The 22125-nt window shown below is 35.7% G+C and overlaps 1 protein-coding gene across 2 annotated transcripts in view; it reads left to right on the forward strand.

Moving 5' to 3' along the window:
• Window positions 1–17822, forward strand: part of CEP43 (centrosomal protein 43) — a 32230-nt gene extending 14408 nt beyond the window's left edge. Inside the window, exons 7-13 of one of the 2 annotated variants that reach the window (XM_034428475.3) lie at window positions 6822–6878; window positions 10956–11170; window positions 12033–12142; window positions 13221–13283; window positions 14171–14204; window positions 15323–15416; window positions 16960–17822. In XM_034428475.3, coding sequence (XP_034284366.1) covers window positions 6822–6878; window positions 10956–11170; window positions 12033–12142; window positions 13221–13283; window positions 14171–14204; window positions 15323–15416; window positions 16960–17034 — 648 coding nt within the window. In that variant the 3' untranslated portion in view covers window positions 17035–17822. The remainder of the gene's footprint in view (window positions 1–6821; window positions 6879–10955; window positions 11171–12032; window positions 12143–13220; window positions 13284–14170; window positions 14205–15322; window positions 15417–16959) is intronic. The other variant, XM_034428476.3, reaches the window with a different exon arrangement.
• Window positions 17823–22125: the final 4303 nt, after the last annotated feature.

Raw genomic sequence — 22125 nt, forward strand, 5'->3', positions numbered from 1 at the left:
TAAAACCAACATCCATAATAGGGTGACATAGCTTGCGGATGCAACAGTTTATTCAAGATCTCCAATCATATCTGCCCCCATCAGTAGTAAACATCTTCTTATATATATAAAAGTAAAAACAACCACCCGAGTGACATTATAATTGTATTCCATATAATAATAATTGTGGGTTTCATCAGGATTATTAATTTCCATCATCGTATTGGGTAACAACCCGATCTTCTGCATGTCCCAATGTGATTCTCTTGCCTTATAATTCAAGATAATTATAATATATTTATCAACACAAAAAGAAGTTTCAAAGTAGATAATTCAAAACCATCAATTTGAGGCTCTTTCCATGTCCCAAAATTACGGCAATGCAGAGATCTGCCACTATCCTCAGGATGATATTGACCAATATGTCGCCTCCTCTATGTTTTCACATAATCATTCATATTTTAAAATCACTGGCTTCACTGTTGCTTGGGTTAGAAATTTCTATTTTTGTACAACCTATTTCTTTTTTTGTTTTCTTTTTGTGGGTTTGACCTCCATCCTAATTTTTTGTGTCTCGCATTTCTTTTTTATCCCTTGTATATCCTCTAATTGGTTTCCATGCTTGTCCTTGCCTTGATAAGTCATCACATTAAAATCAGATGGCACTTCTCTCAAATTTGTAGATAATCCAGCTGGGGTATCCGATAAATCCAAAGGCAATTTATCTGGTACAGTCTCTATCTTTAGTTCCAGCTCCTTCTGCTTATCCTGTATTATATCTGAAGACGTTAAATTCATTTTCAACCTATTTTGATAAAATTCTTCCGCCCTTTCAACAGTATTTAACTGGTATCTTTCTCCTTGATATCTCAATATAATACCAACTGGGACGTCCCACCGGAATTGAATATTTCTCCTTTTTAACTCAGACACCAGAAAGCCAAATTTCTTCCTTTCCATTAGTATCTTAGGTGGGAGTTCCTTGTAAATCCAAATCTTTCTTCCATACAATTGCAAATTAGAATTGAAGGAATTTTGCACAATTTTATTCCTAATTTCTTTATCTGAAAAATAGATTACCACATCTCTAGGCAATTGCCTTTGCTTGGCAGTCCAGGAGTTTATTCGATAAGCTCTGTCAATCCTACAAAACACTTCCTCAGGTTGAATCTTTAAAATCCCAGCTAGAAATTCAGAAGATATTTTCCTTAAGTCATCTCTGTTATTTTCCTGCAAACCTCTAAGTCTTATTGCATATTCTGTGAAATTATATTGTATCTTTAGAACCTCTTTTTGAATCCTCTGTTCCAGATATTCTACATTACCAGACTTTTGGTCAGCATCCATTTTAAATTTTTCTTCTGAACTATAATCCTGAATATTTAACAAATCATTTTCAATTTTTTGAATTCTATTGTCCAATTTATCTTGAATTTCATCCATTTTTGACTCTAGTAAATTAGTATTTGTATCCAACCGAATCATGAATTCTGACAATTTTAAAATTTTTTGCTGCAAAAAGTCAAACTTGGATTTCACCAATTCCTTAGTTTCCTGCTTAAATTTTTCAAGTTGCTGATTCACAATCTCATCCCTTCTTTCAATCTCCTCTAAGAGAAATTCTATTATATTAAAATCAGGTTTCTGGGACTGAAGAGTTAAAACTTGTTCCTTTAAATTCTTAGTGGGGGAATCCCCCCCACCTATTTGTTTGTCTGACTTCACAAGCCTCAGTGCCATGTTTCCGCCTAAGCAGGCTTTGTTAGAAGAAGAAAAAAAAAAAACAAGACAAAAGACTTCCAGCCAGCAACACTCAAGCCTCCAGGGAAAAAAGAGAAAAACAAAAACAGGAGCGGAGTTTTGTCTACAAATGTAGCCAGTGGTATTTATTCCGCTACATTGTAATAATAAAAAACGGAAGAACTTTCCCTCTCAAACTCTTCTCCAGCCGCGGCAGACGCCATTTTAAAAAGAAACTTTTTTCCTCTTTCTCTTCCTCTATTCTCTTAAGTAATTTTTAAAAGATAAGTAAAATACTTGCGCTTCAGTATTACAGGTCCAGCTCACATTTTCTTTGAGTAATCTGTCAAATTCGCAGGCTTGCTTTTGACGCCTGGCTCTGCATTAGCAGAGGTCTCCCAAAGCCCGGAGCAGCGGCTGGGGATATGGGGCATCTCATCCGCTCCATCCCAAAAGTAAAAGAAAAACTTTTGGGACTCTGCAGAGAGTTCTACCCACCCCTGCCGGCTCTATCTCCGTTTCCTCATGGGAACGGAGTTTTTTCGAGCCGCCGTTCCGTTGTGAAGGCGGCTCTGACAGGCAGTGGAAGCTGACGATCCCAAAGGAACGTCTGGCGGCGGCCAGCAGCAAACAGGAAGTCCCGTAAATAGCCTTTCTTTTGATCATGAACAGGTTGCTTTCTCAAGTGTACAATTCTAGTTAAAGTGATTAAAAAAGAAATAGTTACAAGCCCAGATATATAGTATTTGGAAGATACTGACTACCGGTATCTGAATCCATTGCAGTCTGCCTTTTAGCCAGGATATTGGATTGAGTTTGTTTTGGTTGCCTTGGTGGAGGATGTATACCAGAATCTATATGAGGGAAAGTCTGTCTTTTAATTTTCTTCAGTATATTCAGTCCTTGCTTATTAACTGCCTTATTCAGCAACCATCTGAAGTTACAATGGTGCTGAAAAAATAACTTTATGACCAATGCTCACAATTGTGACCCTTGCAGCATCTCATAGAAACATGATCACCATTGTACTCATTGCTTATTGCCCTGGGCTTGACTTGTTGTAAGGAGACACATAATGGGGAATACACTTTGAAAACAATGTGCTGGCAAAAACAAATGAATCTACATTGTATGCCTGCTTCTTTTCCAATAAATGTAAATACAAACATTAATCCCATTCTTGTTCATTGTCGCAGTGTAGAGGACCATTCCAAATGGCAAGGAGTTACAAGGCAAACAAAGGTCAAAGGGTCAGACTGATTAGTCTTGTCAGTTTTTAGCCAGCTATCCCAGTGCTGCTAGCACCAAAGGGTGGGAAGTGTGGAAAAGGAAAGCATTGTCTCTATCATGTGATTTCCTACTTAGGTACCACTTCCCTTAATGACCGAATTGCCAGTTGCAATTTCGTTAGCTAAACAAGGACTATATGTATTTGGGGTTTTTGATAGTATTTTCTGAAATTTGAGAATATTATTTTGTGGTGTAGTTTTCTAGGTCAGGCCATATTCATACGATGGTGGGTGCTGTGAGCCTGCTGTTTTATATATACATTGGCTTTTAGTATCCTACAAGATTTTATCTTGTCCTCATACTGTGTCTGCTCAAATTGCAAAGTGAAATGATCTAGAATAAAAGATCTTGACAACAAGTCATTCTCTATTATTTTGAAGAAAAAAGGAAAAAAACTAATGTCGATTCAAATATAGGTTTAAAAGAATATAGAAAATAGTTTTTTTTTAAAAAGGGTGTGTGTGTATGTATATGCACACACACACACACACACACACTAAAATACAGGTGTATAACTAACAGTTTTACTAATGTTTACCATCTGGCTCTAAGGATGTAATCAATATTGTCATGTTCAGGGTTGATGTGTATAAGGGAAAACAAGTTCAAACAAAATCTAGACAAGAGATAGACAGTCACAAATTTTACATGTGGGATTGCATTCCTCCTGAAAAGGCAGACCAGGAATATTTCTCAATTTCCAGCTGTTGACAGCTATATAAACTTGGTTATATCAGACTAATCCAATGTGCTGTATGTAAGAGTACCTTGAAGATAGGTCCTAAACCCGTGATGTCCAAAAGCTTCAGTTAGTGCAGTATATGATAGCTGAGTTGCTGACTAGTAGTGCACAATAACAGAAATCATGCTTGTACTGAAGGACCAGGTTTAGTTGCTGTTCAAGCTGTTGATTTTATTCCATGCATAAAAATGGTTTAGGGCAGTGGTGGTGAACCTTTTACTCACCGAGTGCCGAACAGGTACGTGCTTTGCGTATGCTATCTGCACTAATGTGCAGCTCCTCCATGCGCTGAGCACGCAACTGCACCGTCTGTGCATGTGCACAGCTTTTGCGTGCGCCCTCATGCACTGCGCACACAACCACACCATCTGCTCATGTGTGTGGCTTTCGTGTGGCTCCCCCGTGCACTGAGTGTGCAATTGCACCATCTGTGCATGCGCACAGGTTTAGTGCAGCTCCCTGTCTGCTGCACACACAGTTTCATCATCTGCGATGCACATGGTTTTCGCATGCATGGGCATGTACGCCATCTATGCACGCTGTGCGCAAGTACTCGCACGCATTTGCAAACACGCACGCATGCGCAGGAGAGCTCCAAAGACCAGCTGGGTCCCCTGAAATGTGCGCATGAGCACCGGAGGCCCGAACATCAGCTGGGGCGCATGTGCAGCTGCAGCTGAGTTGGGCAACAGCTCGCATGCCCCGAAAGATGGCTCAGCCTGCCACTTCAGGCACGCATGCCATAGATTTGCCATCACGGGTTTAGGGCCTATTTATCTGTGGGACTTAATATGAATCTATAGAGAAACTAAGTTTGACAAGAGAGAACTCCTTGCAGATAACTGAACTTTCATTGTTTGATGGATACACAGAAGCTTTTTCTGCATGTAAAACAGAAAGAATCTTTTCAGTGTAGTTCGCATCTCTACTGAAGAGAGAAAGGTTTTAGCCTGAATATAGTGTTTGGGAATGGAGAACATAGATCCCACTGACTGTTTAGAATCAATTCCATAGATCAGAATTTGCCACTAATATGTCAAGTATGATTGAGCTGTATACAGGTAGTCCTTGACTTACAACTAGTCACTTATTGAGCGTTTGAACTTATGATGGACTTGAAAAATGTTGTTTACTACCTGTCCTTGCAGTTACAACTGCTGCACCAGCCTATTACCACATATAGTCATATGATTGCATTTTGGGCACTTTTCAACCAGCTGTTATTTATAACCAGTTGCAGCATCCTACAGTCATATGATCACATTTTGCTACTTTTTTTTAGTGTTTTGGACAAAAACATCCATTGAGTAAATTGGATTTGTACTTACTCGATTCACTTAACAACCATGGTAACTTGCTTTATAATCATCATAAAAATAGTCATTAAAGTGAGTTTGGCCATGTGGTGACTCAAGTTACAACTGCAAGAACTGCAACTTATAACTGCAAATTCTGGGCTCAATTGTGATTGTAAGTCAAAAACTGTAATTGCAAATCCAGCAATACTCTGTAGCATGGAATAGCCAAAAAAGAAAAAAAAACCTAATACTCCAGGAGAGCCTGAACATGTATTCCCTTCCCTCCAATTTATATTCCAAGTACTTAAGATAGAGCCAATTTGAGTTTCTTTTTTATATTTTCCTCATTTTCCAGGCTTAACTCATGTTTTTAAGCACTTTTCTGTAATGCGGAAAGGGAAGAGAAATTCCTGGGAGTCGTTTTTTTATTCCTTCAGTCTACATGAAGAACGTATTTTCTGCAAAGAAGCCTTGAGCAATCAGAATCAGTTAAAAATGATAGTATCTGTTTCCATTTTCCAGTCAGCTAGATGTTGCAGAGAAGAAAGCAAGATGGCACTATACGCTATAAAATTGCATCATGAAATTCAGCCGGATTTTTTTTTATCAGCTGCTTGTTTCAGTTTTCAAGAAGGCCTATAAATTTTAATGGGAAATATTTTAATAATGCAGAAGTCTGTTCCATTGATTGGAGAGTTATATAGCAATACTTGTATTGCCTAGCATGGCTGTAATGTTTGATTAGCCTGGATGTTCTGTCTGAATTTTCAGCTCAAGTTCTCTACGTTATGTTAATGTTAAGGATAATTTCATAAATAGTAATAGAAGCTATATAATCAAAGACATTTAATATACTGCAACATGAAGCAGTATGTTTTTTGTGGCAGAAAAATAAACATATTCTCTATTTCAGAGTTGAAACCTTTCTCCTCCTCAAGGCTGCAGTCTATAATAGAGTTGCACATTGAAAATTCTATTCAAAAAGGGGTGCAGTCAGGATAGAAAGTAAAGTCAGATAAAAAAGTGGTGGACCCAAGACAACATTTTAAACAGTTAAAAAAGCCCTAGCAAAACAAAACAAAACGAAAAAATAATCATATACTTAAAACCCTCTTAAACTAGTATTACAGTGTTTTGCCAGAAATGAAATATTATAAATATTATAAAGGTTTGGGATAATAAAAGAGTAGAGATCACAGAGTAACACTTCTACTTTATAGAGAAGATAAATCATCAGTATGTTTTTTAATATTTAATTAAAAGTAAGATCCAATTTGCATAATGAATTTATTTTATTTTATTTTATTAATCATTTATATGGCCATCCATCCCATGTAAAGTGAGCAGCATACCATAATGAAATGAAATGTAAAAAGAAATGGAGAATGGTTAATTATCTTTTAGCAATATTGGATTTAATTTAATTTTTGCTTACAGAAGGACATCCTAGATAAGCATGACACTGTCTAATAGAAATACTGAAGTGCTCTGGGCAGTAAAATAAATTAGAAATTTGACTAGGTAAGAGACTATCACCAGCCCAAGCAGAATGTATGATTCATTCCATATCTGATAAACTGTGCAACTGAAGAAGTCGATTAGTAGTTTTTCCAAGTGAAAGAGAATTGCAAATGGCGGTGTTCATTTACAGTTCATGTGCTATTCCACAAAATCACAACATAATTTTGTTATACTAGTATTTAGTTTTACATGATATACCCCACATACAATTTATTTTCATTTTTATGCCATTATCTTATTCTTATGTTCAGATACCAAGGTATACAGGACATCGTAAACAGAAAAGGTGCTTGAACACAACTGAGCAGGTAAAATGCATGAGCAGAAGAACCTGGCAAGTGCCTCTGTTTCTAATTTGAATAAAAGAGCAGCTTGCACTAAAAAGTAAATGCAACTGGCTCAATTGCATTTTGGTAAACTAATTCCACATATATACAGGTGTAACATGTACTTTGAAACACACAGTATTCAAAATTATATGAACATTTAATGAAATTTGTATAATTAAATTAGGTTGATAAATACTTATGAAGTGCCCATTTGTCTGGCTCCCTAATAACTTAATAAGTTAAGTGTTTCTACATGCTGATGCTTTGTGTCATATTTGACAACTGAATCCTTAACCTACACCTATATTTATATAATTTAATTGTTATTGTTCATGGATACTATCAGTTCTTGATTTTTGTAAACTAATTCATGTATGACATTTACTATGAACAAATGCAGAGGAACCTGGAAAAGCTTGAAGTACTTCCCCAATCTTGTTTGCAGGTTAGCCTAGAAATAAGATAGGAAAGCTCCGTGTTGCGGAGGGTCTTGGGTGAAGCAGATTAGGTAGAGAGCCTTTTCAGTCAGGATTCAAAATGGGCTATAGTAGTGGGACAGCATTGGTTGTACTTGTCAGTAACCATTGGAAAGCTTGGGATAGAGGTTGTGTGTCTGTCCTGAGTCTCTTGGCAGCTTCTGATATCACTGACCATGGTAACTTTTTGGACTGGCTCCGCAAATTGGGAGGCACTATTTTGTGGTGGTTCTCCTTTCTCTGTGGCTTGTACTAGTCAGTTGTGGTGTGGGAAGTGATAGGCACCCCTAGGTTACCATGCAGAGCTCAGGGCTCTGTCCCTTGACGTTTAACATCAAAGCTGCTAGGAAAGATCTTCAGTACACTGATTGTACCCAGTTACACATCTTTAATCCATGCTGGAGAAGTGATGCTGTTCAGTTGCTGGCTCTGTGCCCAGAGGCTGTAAGAGCCTGAATGGGGAAAACTAACTGTGTCTCAATTCTAGCAAAATGGATTGACTGTGGGTTTTTGGCTCCCCAGGGTCAGGAGAGTTGCTATCTCTGACTCTGGATGGGATAACTCTCACCCAGAAAAATCTGGTGTGCAATTTGGGTTGTTTTTCTTCTGCTGTGTTTTTGTAATTGTACTGTATCCTTCTCTGATGTTTCAAAAACTGCTCAAATGCCCAATTTGCAAAATGTAGCTTGCAGATATTTTTGCAGGTAGTAGCTATCAGGGATTGTGTATCAGGATTGTTTCGTTCTTAGTTCATCACCCTTGGAAAGTAAGGTTAAATATTACTTGATTTTACCAAAACAAAGGTCGAATGTAGTATCAAAACCAGGTTTATCTCTTGAAGGAATTAACCTGTAATACGAACTTTTTCTTACAGTGAGTGGAGTTGGTTAGGCTACTCACCAGGGTGGATAAAAATCAATGATTTTTTTAAAAAAAATCAAAAAAATCAGATTTTTTTGATTTTTATCGGATTTTTTTGATTTTTATCAAATTTATTTTAATAAAAAACTTTTGGGGTAAAAATCTATCGTAAGATAGTTTTCTATTTAAGATACAGAAATAATTTAATTTATTCAGCATGAAATGGAGCTTAGTTATGTAGCATGAGGCTGTATATTCTGCAACACTGGGACTATCGGTGAGTCAACAGTGGGTCAAAGGAGTAGTAGAGATGACAGTTGCTCTTTAAAAATTATGATTTAAATCAAGTTGATTTAAATCAAGCCTTTTTACTAGTGATTTAAATCAAATCCACCCTGCTACTCACTGAAGCTCAGGAAGAGAATGTTAGCAATTAACCTGTTCTAATAATTGCTTCTTCCCAAAAGACATTTAATCAAAAATACTTATAATACCATCTCCTTAAGACTGTAAAACAAAACTTACTTTCTTATTTATCCAATCAATCCCTTGCATTTAATAAAATGTAATAAGCTGAAGAAATGAACACAGATGGTTAACTGAATTTCATGCTGTTCTTGAATGTTAAATGTCTCAGATGTTAAAACTCCATTTTTACTCCCTATTATGATCCTATAATCCCTTAATTTGGAGTAGAGTCAGGGTGACTGGTTGGAGCTGAAACATCCATCCAACTACCGTGTTTCCCTGAAAATACAATCTACCCCGATAGTATGTCCTAGCTTGATTTTTACATGTGTGCCCAATATAAACCCTACCCCCAAATAAGCCTTAATTAAGACCCTAACCACTCCAGGGTGCACGGGTAAAAATTAAGCTGGGGGGATGGGGTGGTGGTAGAGCTGCCCTACTACTTATCTTCAGACAGTTGCAGCCAGGCTTCGCACACCCCGACACCTGCCTTGCCGGCCCATTTCTTCTGCAGCCGGCAAGGTTTTCCTGAAGGCCTCTGTAGCCGATAACAGAGCTCCGGATCGATCCAGAGCTCTGTTATCAGCTGCAGAGACCTTCAGGAAAGCCTTGTTGGCCGCAGAAGAAAGGCCTCTAACAGCGAAAAAGAAACGGGGCGATGCATGCAAGTGAGGTGAGTCAGTGGACGACATCCACCCTGAAAAATAAGACCTGGTGCCTTTTTTGGTGGAAAAAATATATAAGACAGGGTCTTATTTTCAGGGAAACAGGTTATGTACCTCAATATTTTCATTGACCATTTTTCACAACAAGTAAAAGTCCTTGACTTAGGATCATTTGTTTAGTGGCTATTTGAAGTTATACCGCCACTGAAAAAAGTGACTTATAGTTGGTCCTCTCACTTACGACCATTGCAGCTTACCCACAGCCACATATTCAAACTTTGGACACTTGGCAACTGATATAGATTTATGACACTTGCAAAGTTCTGGGGTCACATGATTGCCATTGGTGACCTTCCCAGTTGGCTTCCGACAAGCTGGTAGCCTGATTCACCAAACAACCATGTGATTCACTTAATGACCACGGTGATTCGCTTAACAACCCCAGCAAAAGTCTAAAAATTGGTTATTCATTTAACAACCCCCTTGCCTAGCAATTAAAATTCCAGTTCCAATTGTGGTTAAAAGTCAAGGGCTACCGGTAGTTGAAGAATCTCAGTTATGGTGGATATGCAACATTTAATATGATAGAATATTTTAATAATAATGTTTTTTTCATTTTTATACTCCATTCACATTATATAGAATAAATACATTTTAGCATTGAGCTTGCAATTTGAAGGAGAAATCTCTTAGCTTTTTCTATTGTGGTTTTTAATATAATAAAAAAAATATTCTATTTATACCTCTATATGTTGGGGGGGATGATATATTTAGCAGGTATATGATTATGGATTTTATTTTTAACTTATTATTTATTTACATTTTACATATTATAATCACCTCACACTCACACAAATCTTGGTAGTTAATACCAAGTATTTTCCTCCTTTTTTCTTTGCAGCAAATTTAAGATGCTGCAACATATTTAAGATGCTGAATTTGGTAATTTAACTATGAAGATGTGATAACTTGTAGAAATAATTGAACATGGTGTTTAGCGCTGCTATGCCTGACTATAGTCAAGTAATAATTTTACATCTCTGGTATTCTTGAGCAAAAAATAGGGAATATATTCAAGCAATTTTTTTTCTAATTTCTAATACCCTTTGCAAAGAAAAAGTAAGACCATGGGTAATTTTTTTTTTGAAGTTTAGATCTTTTTAAGGTTATTTATGAAGTAAATATATAGAAACTGGTGCTGAGTGGTTGGTTTTTTGCTTTACCTAGAAATAGTTTTTTTTATTCACCAGTACTGAGACACTCCAATATTCAAAGCAGAATTGTACATTTTACAACATCATGTTTACCATTGAAGTATCATAGTGGGGAAAAAATTAACAAGGGAGTGGGAAAGAATGCTTAATCTCTTCTACTTTTTATTCTGTTATTACTAATTTGGTTTTTTATTTTACATGTCAATTTGTTTAGTATTACAAATTGTTGTTTTTATATCTATTTTGGGAGTATTGGATACCTTAATAGCAATAAACAGAAAACTATTTTTAAGACTCTTAAAAATTGTAAACAATTCAAAGGAAACGGATTATGTGGCATTATTTAAGAGACTGTGTAATTTCTTTAAGGTTATTGAAACCAGTCATAGTGATACAAGCATCTTGTCTGGAGAAGCAAAGAGCAAAGGCAGCATTCACTTCTTACCAAATGAAATAAAAGTAATTTCTGAACCAAACAAAGAAATAGATACCAAAGAAAAAAAATATCTAGCAACAGAAGAGGATGCAGAGGGTGATTCTTTCTTTGATGATCCATTACCAAAACCAGAACAGTCATATAGTTGGTAAGTTAAATATACCGATCTAATGTATTTATTAGAATATTTTTACTTAAAAGATGCTGAATTTACTTTTATAGTAAATAAAGGATAGGCTTTTTAGAAGCTTTTCTTTTCCACAAAACAAATGATGAGTAGCTTTTTCTACTGCCTATTTTGCACTGCAAAAACTTTTCTTAAAATCTCCAATCTATAGGTTATACTGCTAAAACCTTTCTAGTTTGAATAAAGTACTGAACACATTTTTAAAATATATCTTCTATTGGCAGTAGAATCTTTTGACTTGGAAATATTTACATTGTATATGGAAATACATTTGATCATCCTGTAATAACCTCTGTACTTGCAAGACATCTTCAGAATATGTTATACAGGTTATCCTTGATTTAGGACGATTTCTTTAGTGACTGTACAAAGTTATGACGGTACTGAAAAAAGCAACTTATGATCAGTCCTTACTGTTAAGACTGTCAAAAGGCTGTTAATGAAAACTATTCTTACAAATTCATAGAATTAATCTGTCTATAAACTATGTTCCCTCAGAATTGACTTCTGTGTTAAGAAATTTTTTAACTAAATCCAGAATTCTACCTTAGTTGTATACAGGTTATATTAGAATGTAATCTCTTTTTTCATAAAACTATTGATGTTGGTGATCAATAATTTTGTAACATAAATGTTTTAAAGAATTTTCCTATAAGTGAAAGCAGCAGAAGTCTGAGATTATGTAAGAAATCAGTACAGAACTTTGCATTCCTCACTTTGTAACAAAAGTCATTATTCATTTTGCTAGTTGTCATATTTTATTAATAAGTGAATGGTAAAGTAGTTGGAAGATGACTGCATTTCCCAACCCTTTTTATTAAAGGAAAAATAATTACAACAAAGCAGCAAATGTTGCATCTCTTTCTGATTCATTACCCATAAAGAGTGGTCTGAATTCTTTGAGTGGAGTACCTCCATTAAAGGAGTCTGAAAGTAAGTATTTACATAGATATCTTGGCTGTACATAAACACAATGTAATGGGAATTGCCACTCCCACATCCTAAATTTCATGGTTAGCTTGTGTTACATGATCAGACGTCTAATCCATTTGTCATTCCTATTTTATAAGAAAAGTGAGAGAATGGGATACACATGACCTGTGATAGATCTGATAGCTGGCAACAAGACATATTGTTTCACTGCTGAACTGAAGTAGCTTTCCTCCAAAAGCTAGGTTAAGTGTTAAAAATGGGATAGCAAAAATGTACTATTTGTCCTTTAGATGTACCCAAAGATACAAGAGTGGATTTTGAATTATGCGTTAGGATTCCTCCTTCTTTCACATTCCCACTGCATACTTCCCTTCCAAAAGCAGGAATGGATAGTTTGAACTCATTAGTCCTAAGCAAGCAGGTTTGAGGCCTCGTGCCACCAGTCGAAAGAGACATCCCACTGGGTGAAAGTTGATCCAATATAATTTCCTTTCTGTTTCCCTGGTGCTAATTCTACTATTTCCATTCATGTTCTCTCCATTCACATATAAACTCTTTTTCATGTGTCTTTGTACACATACAATGTCCCTTTTCTAGGCCAGGTTTTTCAGATTGCATTCTGCAGAACCTTAGGGTTCCATGAGAACGTGATGGGATTCTATGAGAAACTTAAGAGGAAAAAAAGTTCACTCAAATGCAGCTCTGTCATTAGCGCTTTAGATTTAACAGGTTCTGCAGCCTGAAATGTTTGAAAAGTCCTCTTGTGGAGTCTCCTTTTCAACCACTACAGCTCTCTGCACCCAAGCAGTGCAGGTGATAAAGAGCAAGCAAAGATCACTGTGTCCAATTTGGACAATTCCCATTGTTTTAAAAGATTCACAAACCCCTTCTGGAATAGATTTTTACAAATGGAGAGAAAAGGAAAGTAAAAGAGATTTGTACACCCATTACTAGTCATAATAGTAATGTATTAACCTAAAATAGGATTTCATATTAATAATGTTTTCAAACTCTTACGTTGATTAACAGGTTTTATGTAAAGTGCAAGCACCATTTTAATCTAATTTTTATTTTACAGATGCAAATTCAGTTTTGAAAGATGTAAAGATGGTGAATTCTAAACTCGGATCACTTGAGCTGGGCAAGTAGCTTATCTGCAGAAGCACAGTTAAAATTTGTATATGTAGTTGCAGAATGTTTTTTCCCTTATAGGTAGTCTCGACTTATAACTGTAATGGAGCCTGCTTATTATGGTTGTTAAAGAATTATGTTCATAAAATGGGTCATCATGTGACTGACTTGATTTTATTACCTTTTTTGAGGTGGTTATTAAGCAAATTACCATAGCTGTTAAGTTAATTTGCAGTTGTTAAGGGAATGCTGCAGTTGTTAAGCAAACCTATTATTTTTTATGGAGCATTTTTGTCAAATACCAGAAGTAAATTCAAGTTTTTGGCAAAAATGTCATAAAGTATAGTCATGTGGGATACTGCAAATGGTTGTAAATGCAGGCCAATGCAATCACATGACTGTTGGGGGCAGCCATTGGAACTTTAGAATTGGGTCATAATTACCTTCTGGGAGTCCATTGGAACTTTGAATGGTTGCTAAGCAACTGGTTATAAATCAAGGATTACCTGTAAGTGGCATACATTAAGCATGTGTTATTCTCAACTTTATTTTTTTTCCTCAAAAAATACCTGCTTTTTGTTTTATAATAACATATATCAAAATCTTACATTTACATGCTACCTGACTCAGTGACTATGGGTGGTTTACAATTGTTAAAAACATTTGAAAACAGAACAATACAAACTACAGCAGCACAAAAAAAGAACAAAGATGGTAGAAAAAAAATCCTGCAGAGGAGCAAGGAAAAAGTAGAAAGGGGTGTTCCTCACCCAAAGCCGGGGCAAAGAGCCATGTCTTCAGATTGCACCAACTATTGATGTTGATGTCAAATGTACCTATATAGTGAAAGGTTCAATTTCAAGTCTTCTAATTCTTCATTTAATTGTTTACAAACAGGAGAGGAAGATGAATATATTGATGATTTCAACAGGTAAGAGGAAAAATATTAAAATTCCTAGGTTATTAATTTTCAGGAAGACAGCTATAAATGCATAGCATCATTCAAGGATTGGTCTATATTGAAGTCACTGCCTAGGCCTAGGAGGGCTTTCCCAGCTTGTACTCTATAGTAGAGATGCTACATTTGCAATTTCACATATTTCTAATTAAGCTTACATTGTTTATATTTTCCTGCGTAGTACTTATCAAAAATGTTATATGAAACAGAACCTCTTACCTATCTGGTCTTTTTAGGCCTGCCCTGATTGAGTACTGCCAAAGGAGAGAGATAACACTTGAGCTAAACTGAATGGGGAAACAGCTAATTAAGAGAAGCAGCTGGAGGAAAAGCTTACTTTTAGAAATCTGAGCTCTTATTTGGCTATGCTATGCACAAGAATACAAAATAGAGACCATCTTTTTCAGGAAAACACAATGCTCACCTAAATCTCTTCATTGTTATAATTGTTTTCTGCAGTAGCACTATTCAATTCACTCTAAAGGGGCTTTGCACTTTAAAAAGTGCTGCTGGAAAATTTGTAGATGCCATATATTTTATACCTAATATTTTAAACGTTTTGTAAAATTATACGTTTGGCTGATTTTATCAATTCTTTGATATCTGGCAATTCATATGTCATTAACTGCAAAGTCAATTGACATTGCATCTAATTAAATGCTTAGATAAGTTTTTAGGAGCAAACTATTTGTAAATCAATATCTCATTGGATTTGATTCTAAGTTATGAACTTTGTTTAAAGTAGTCTATGTGTCATTTTATATGCACAATATTCTATTTAGGAATAAATCATTTATGATATATTTCATTGCACAAGTACTAAATAATAATTTCAAAAGGAAATCAGGATTTATGTTATTGTGTAATAAATGCTTCTGGCTACTTATATCTCTGGATTGCATATTTTTCTTGTAGAGGTTTCAAAATAAAGAATAGATGGGAGTAAATATTCTCTCCCCCCCCCATGTTTATTGTAATGTTGTAAATCATATATTGTACTGTTTGAAGGCAAATTTCAGTGCAATAATATTTATGTAATATTATTAAATATAAACATTTAATTTACATATTTTAATTTTTTCTTTTGTTAGCACCAGTCATCGGTCAGAGAAAAGTGAAGTCAGTATTGGTGAAGAAATAGATGATATTTCTATGGAATTAGAAGACTTCATTACCAGTGAAAAAGTATGATTTACTTTAATTTAACACTAATTGGGGTTGATGGTACATCTATGTAGTATATAGCAAAATAAACCATTACTGGTAAAGGAATTAGTATCTCAAATTGATAGATTAGATAGATAGATAGATAGATAGATAGATAGATAGATAGATAGATAGATCCAGAACTGTTCCCAATAAAATACAATTGAGCTGGTTATTAAATATCAGCAGATATCAATATGGGATATGTTTTAAAACAATATTAATAAATGTTGGAGACAATCATGGTAAAGAAAAGGGAAGGAAGATGAGATTTTTGTAACTGAGTTGAGAATATTACCCCAAGATAAGTGAACAACTCCCATACCTGTTTGTGCGGGTTCCCAGCTTATACAAAAATATGAAGTAGGAACTGCACAAATACTAATTGTTACAAAAGCATATGGACAGTTTGCTTCTGTGTGGCTTTTCAGATTAGTGTAAGCAGTGCTAAATAATCAGAAACTCAAAGATTAATATGATGCACAGGTTTAAGATCCTAGCTGATTTTACTTTTTCTTTCAGTCCACAATTTATAAGCAAAAAGCAAATCCTCATTTATGATCTTAAATGTAATAACAGGTGTGAACACCACCATACATTTTTCATCTTTGATTAGTATAACTGTTGGCATGGATGGGAAGGGCTAGAGAAAAAGGGAACACAATGCATGCACTGTTTTTTGCTGTGGTCTATACAATTGGAGCTTTTAATAAAGCTCACAAATAACAAAATGAGTGATGGGGGAAGGCTAATGAGAACAATGACCACAAGAGTATCATCTGTATACTCTAATATATTGCATGAAAAAGAAAACCTGCTGCTTTAGAAGAGATGGGAAGGTGGGAGGCAAACACAAAATCTACTCCTATTTCTTCCATTGACAAAGTAGGAAAATGCTGTACTGAAAAATTTGGCCACAAGTGATATAATTTCATTATTTAGTTAGTTAAGCCCTATTCTAGAATAATATATTTGAAGTGGTTGATGGCCAGATATTCAAGATATGCAGAGTGCAATAAATTTACCTGAAGAATAGCAATAGCACTTAGACCGTTATTTTTCCATAGCACTTTACAGTCCTCTCTATGGTTTACAGAGTCACCGTATTGCCCCCAACAATCTGGGTCCTCATTTTACTGACCTTGGGAGGATGGAAGGCTGAGTCAACCTTGAGCCAGTCAGGATCGAAACCAGGCTGTGGACATAGTTAACTTGCAATACTGCATTCTGACCACTGCGCCACCACTGCTCCTAATAAGCATGAGCATAAGTTTAGTTTATTTCTGGCTGCCAATTCCAAAACAAAGTTAAGGCTAATCTGAAACTTTGAATCAAGGTTGGATTATGCCACATTGTGAACGGGAACCTTTCTTCAATAACAGACATATATTTTCCACTGTATGTTTCCTAAAGTCTCTGGTACAGCCTTTTTTAAAGGAAAATAATATAGTTAACAGTTATAACATACATTGGCCTGAATTTTAAGATTAATAACCTCCCTCCCTTTTTTTTTCCTTCCTAGCTTGAAGACCTCACACAAGACTTCACTGTTTCTCAGTTAAGCGTTGAAGCAGATTACCTAGAGGATGTTGCATGAGTAGAAAGCAGAAATCTTAAATGGTGGGACTGTCGACCTTTGTAGACTGTATTTTAAGACAATCAATCTTCTGAAATATCCCCTCACAAATCGTGCCTTTTATTTCAAGAGAAAAAATAAAACAACCCAACAAAGCTGGAGAGGGGAAGATTTTAAGCTCGCAAAGAATGGAGTTTAATACTGCTGACTAGTTCAACTAAGGTAGTAGTTAGGTCCCAGAGAGATGTCTGTTGCAGGCGACAGACACGCCACCATTTGATTTATAAACATTCTTAAGGGAAGAAATCCATAAAGCATATGAAGAATGGCAGACATGGTTTGATGTTATGGCAACTATCTAGTTTTTTTTTTTTTTTTAGCTGAAGAAAGTAAGAAAATTCAGCAAGGTTGCTATTTTGTTGACTCAGTTTCCAGTATAATTTATCTTTTAGCTACTGAAGTTATTTTAGTTGACAGGGCATAATTGACAAGATTCTCAAAATGGCAATAGAATACCTAACTTGAGGTATATTACATGTTAGTTCTGAATTATGAATCCCTCAGGATTTCTAGCAAGTTGACCTTTTTTGCAGCTTTACGTGTTTAGTTCTGTGTGGCCAAGATTGCTAAGTACTTCTGAATATTGCCGCTGAAATATGAGCCTTAACTTTAAACCTATTTTTATATATATTAAAACATTGTTACCATTTCGTTTAATTTAATGAAAATTATAAATGATTATTAGCATGTTTTTTTCTTTGAAACACAGGTGAATGCAAAATAAAAATATTTCCAAAAAACACTTTAAAGTTCTGTGATAAGCGTCCTTTATTTAAAATAATTTTCTTTCTGATCCTTGTTTTTTAATGGAGGGTATGAACCTTCTTTAGCCTGCTTCTAAGCACCTTAAGTAATAAAACTAACTTAAGTGGTCTGAACTTCAGTATATCATATGTATGGCTATGCTTATGATTAAATGTACATAGAAATACAGTGTTTACACATAAGCTTTGCACAAGGGTTTTAAGTGATACTCAGCAATATATTATCTGTGATAGTTATATTAATCCTTGACCATTTTCTTGAGCATCTTAGTGCACTTAATAAAAATTGACAACTTTCTTTTGAAGTAAATTGTTTTTTTGAATTAAAATTATCCTAACTACTATCAGTAAATTGAAATTGGTTGTGATTTGCAGTATGTTTTTAAGGTTGCTTTCCACCAATATGATGTTTGTTAGGCCATAATACCTGTAATTCATATGAATTATAGCCAAGCAGTTAAGGAAGTTATCAGTAGGAAAGGCTGCTTTAGTTTCAGTCTGGGTTCTACTTGTTGAGTATATTAAATAACAAAATGATTCCTTTCCATACAAGCACTTGTGGTGGAAACGTTGTGAAAATTTAAATTTTGGGCTCCCTGCCCCCCCCACCTTGTTTCTGTAGTATTTTGACTGATAAAGAGTTCTAGAGAAGATAACACTTGAATATACTTTTTTGCCACTTTAGTTGGTGGCTCCAACAATGGATTACTGTAGGTTTTCATGAATTAATACAACTACAGTTGCTGAAATCCATGCAACTGTTGCTAGTTTTGTGTTCGGCTTTGGTGGGGTAGAGTCGAGTGGGATAAAATACTGTTTAACAAGAGTCCCTACTTAGCTTAAAACAAAAAAAAATGTGTTGAGACTTGCAGACATTGTGTTTTCATTCCATTTTCTCCCTTTTATAGATAGTAATTTCAAAGCTCTATTCCTACCTAGACTACTGTTTATTGTAGTTAGATGGAAAAAATGAAAAGACTGCAAAGGACTCGCAAAAAAATAATCCAGAGTTTTATAGAGTATGCTTTTATTGGGTATTAGGAAAAGATGGATCTACTGAAGTTCAGTATGAAGTCAGAAGTTTCTATTGCATACTGTGGCCAAATTTACTTTTCCTATCAAACCATAAGCTGTGATTATAGTGGCTCAGTTAATACCAAATACTAAGCCAGTGGCATTTGAAAGGCCCTCACTTAGTTCCATAATTACATGTAGTGATGTAATTACTTCATTGAAAGTTTTTAATTATTTCTGGTATTGCACTATACTTTCCATGTGCTCCAGGCAATGTTGAGAATGAAGCGTCAGTGAAGTTGTCCAAGCTTCCTAGGGAGTACTAAAGTTGTACTATATCAATTCACCTGGTAAAATGGCCTGCTTAGTTCAGTGGGACATATTTTGAGTACTGCACACAACACAGGATTGCATCTCGAGTATGAGACAATGTGACTTGTAATGCAACTACATATATGTATAAGACTGGTATCAAACTGGCGGCACATGGGCCGGATGCATCACACGCAGGCCATGCCACCCCAGCTCCGTGAAGGGGAAAAACACTGAAACGTCACAAAATGGCCATGTGACGCTGCAAGTTTCACACCCATGGTATAAGAAGATCCTCATCATTGCTTACTTTTGCGCAAAGCGCACAGGGCAGCAAACTTATTCCAATGAATACTAAACACGGCAGCATCTTTGGCATATTCCCATTTGACATCCATCGTGTATAAGTCAGCTTTTAACATCTGTTGGCCATTTTATGTGGTCTACCCAATTTCCGTTTTCTTTCTGGTGGTGCTCATCATACGGCGTTTTTCAAGTATTGATGTTCTGGCAAGTGAAGAATATAGCCAGCTAGGCACATTGGATGTTCTGTCCCAATGGCCTGCAACTTCCTAGATCCACTTCACTGCAAAAGTTCCTCATTGGTGATATGGTTGTGCCAAGTGACAGAGTTCTCTAGACAATGTTGATGAAACACATTGAGCTTTTGTGCTATGCATGCTCTTATTGCCCATGTTTCACTGGCATAGATCACAGTTGGTACAACAATTGTCTTGTAAAGCTGTAACTTGGTCATCTTATCTATTGTTGGAACTGACCAAATAGGTTGTAAGAGCTGAAATACTGCTATGAATTTACCAATTCTGTGTTTGACATCTGCATCTATGCTGCCATCTTACGATAACGTTACCGAAATATGAAAACTGTCGGACATGCTCTATCAGCTTTTGGCCAGTTGTGTTTATTTTTGTTAGGCGAGTGACTTCCAATCAACATGACTTTAGTCTTATCAGCACTAATACTGTAGTCTTACTTTCCTAGTCTCTGTGTCTAAGTTGGTAGTCATGTCCTGCAAGAGGTGCTAGTTTCTGACGACAATGCAACATCGTCAGCAAAATCAGGTCTGTGAGTCTTCCAGGGAATTCCACCATTTGACCCATTCATTGCTTTCCACATAACAAAGTCTATGGTGAGAAACAGAAGATAGCATTTTTCAAATAAAGAGTAAATTCCTTATTTCTGTTTCCTTTAAAGTATAAGTTGAATAGTTATTTAAAATACAGCATAAACCTGCAGCTTTATTCAGAAATGTGGTAGGGCTTAAAGGAACTGTTTTGGAAAATGGCATCTCGTCATATGCTGCGTGACCTATTTCTCAGCTACTGCATTGCCTTAACGAATTGACAAGATGACAAGGATTCTGAAAGGGATAAATTCTGATGACTGATGGGATTTTACAACCGCATAAGTTAAATCGAGTTACTCTCAGGAACATATAAAAAGGCAATGTGTACCTGAAAGTCCATTCCTCCTGGGGGAAGTAGGAAATCAATCTTCCTGATACAACAATCATTTTCTAACAGCTATTTCTCATTTTAAGAAAAATAATCAACAATTAATAACATGTAGTAGATATTTTTCTATACCAATTATCTCCTTATTCTCATCATAGCAAAAAGAAACTTCCTAAAAGCATCCAGTTTTTGGAGCTGGGATAAGCACCAGCTTAGAAAAGATGACGACTACAAATAAGAAACTGAACTGTCTTATGCATAAAAAATGAATGTAAATACCACTGGCTGTTCGTTACACATTGTTGGCTAAGCTTAGGGTGAAATAATTGAATGTTAACATTTTTCTGCTCCAGCAATTTCATTTTGAAGGACACGATCTTTTTTTTGAGATTTTTTGCTAATGTCAACTTTTAATCTTCATGACACCATTTCAACAATTCCAGGTTATCTTTTTGCAGGTCTCTCAATCAGCAGGCATTGTTACAAAGATGTCTGCCAATGCTAGAATTGTAAATAAACTGTGATTAATAGTTTATGTACCTGGAGGAAGGTTAAACATACAAGTTACCTACCGTGATTGTTGTATTCTCACTCAATCTCAGATGATTCTCTTATTCAACCAAATAACATTGGGGGGAAATGTGGCCTTTTCAGATAAGCAGTGATTATCTGAACTGTTATGTTTACAAGAGAAAGGAGGGTCACAGGTGCTCTTTTTTTCTGCTACAACAGCAGCCCAAAAGGGCTCAGGAAACAAGAACCAGCCAAGGCAGTTGCAGGCCCTGTCCTGGTACATGATTTGGCTCACCTCACTTCTGCTATTTTTAGTGGTAACACTAAGCTCAGGGCCCAAGGAATGCACAAAGATGAATATAAGGCTTCTTTGAGTTCATAGACATATCCACGTGGTTTTCTTGGTAACAATATAGAAGTGTTTTGGCATTGCCTCCTTTTAAGAGTGTCAATTTCGTAATCTGATTTACAGTCGTGTGATTTCCTGGTGGTTTCCAATCCTGACCCTGCTTTAGTTTTTTAAAATTAGTAAGGTCAGCTAGCCACTGATACCTCTTACAATAAAATGTAATTTTTCTGCTAATGTAATCTATTACATATGATCAAACCTTATATTCCTATAAAGTACACTGTGCTGACTTTGTGTATGATAACAGATGCCACAAAACTTCATACTTTTCGTTGGAACATGACATCAAGTATCAACCTATAATTCCTTTTTTTAAAAAAAAATATAACTGCATCAAAGCTGAATTTTGCAAACAACTTAAACCTTTTATATACTAAGTCTATATCTTCATTAGAGTTTAAATTGTATGGATTATAGGTTACTGTAGATGCTTTAACTGTTGCTAAATTATTACTGCATTCTGTAAGCTGATGAGTCTGGGTACCAGTTTAATAATAGCAATAGCATTTAGACTTATATACAGCGCTTTACAGCCCTCTCTAAGCAGTTTAGAGTGTCAGCATAT

The sequence above is a fragment of the Pantherophis guttatus genome, chromosome 1 (genome assembly GCF_059756535.1).
Source record: "Pantherophis guttatus breed Tessera chromosome 1, ASM5975653v1, whole genome shotgun sequence".
NCBI classification, from domain to species: Eukaryota; Metazoa; Chordata; class Lepidosauria; order Squamata; family Colubridae; genus Pantherophis; species Pantherophis guttatus.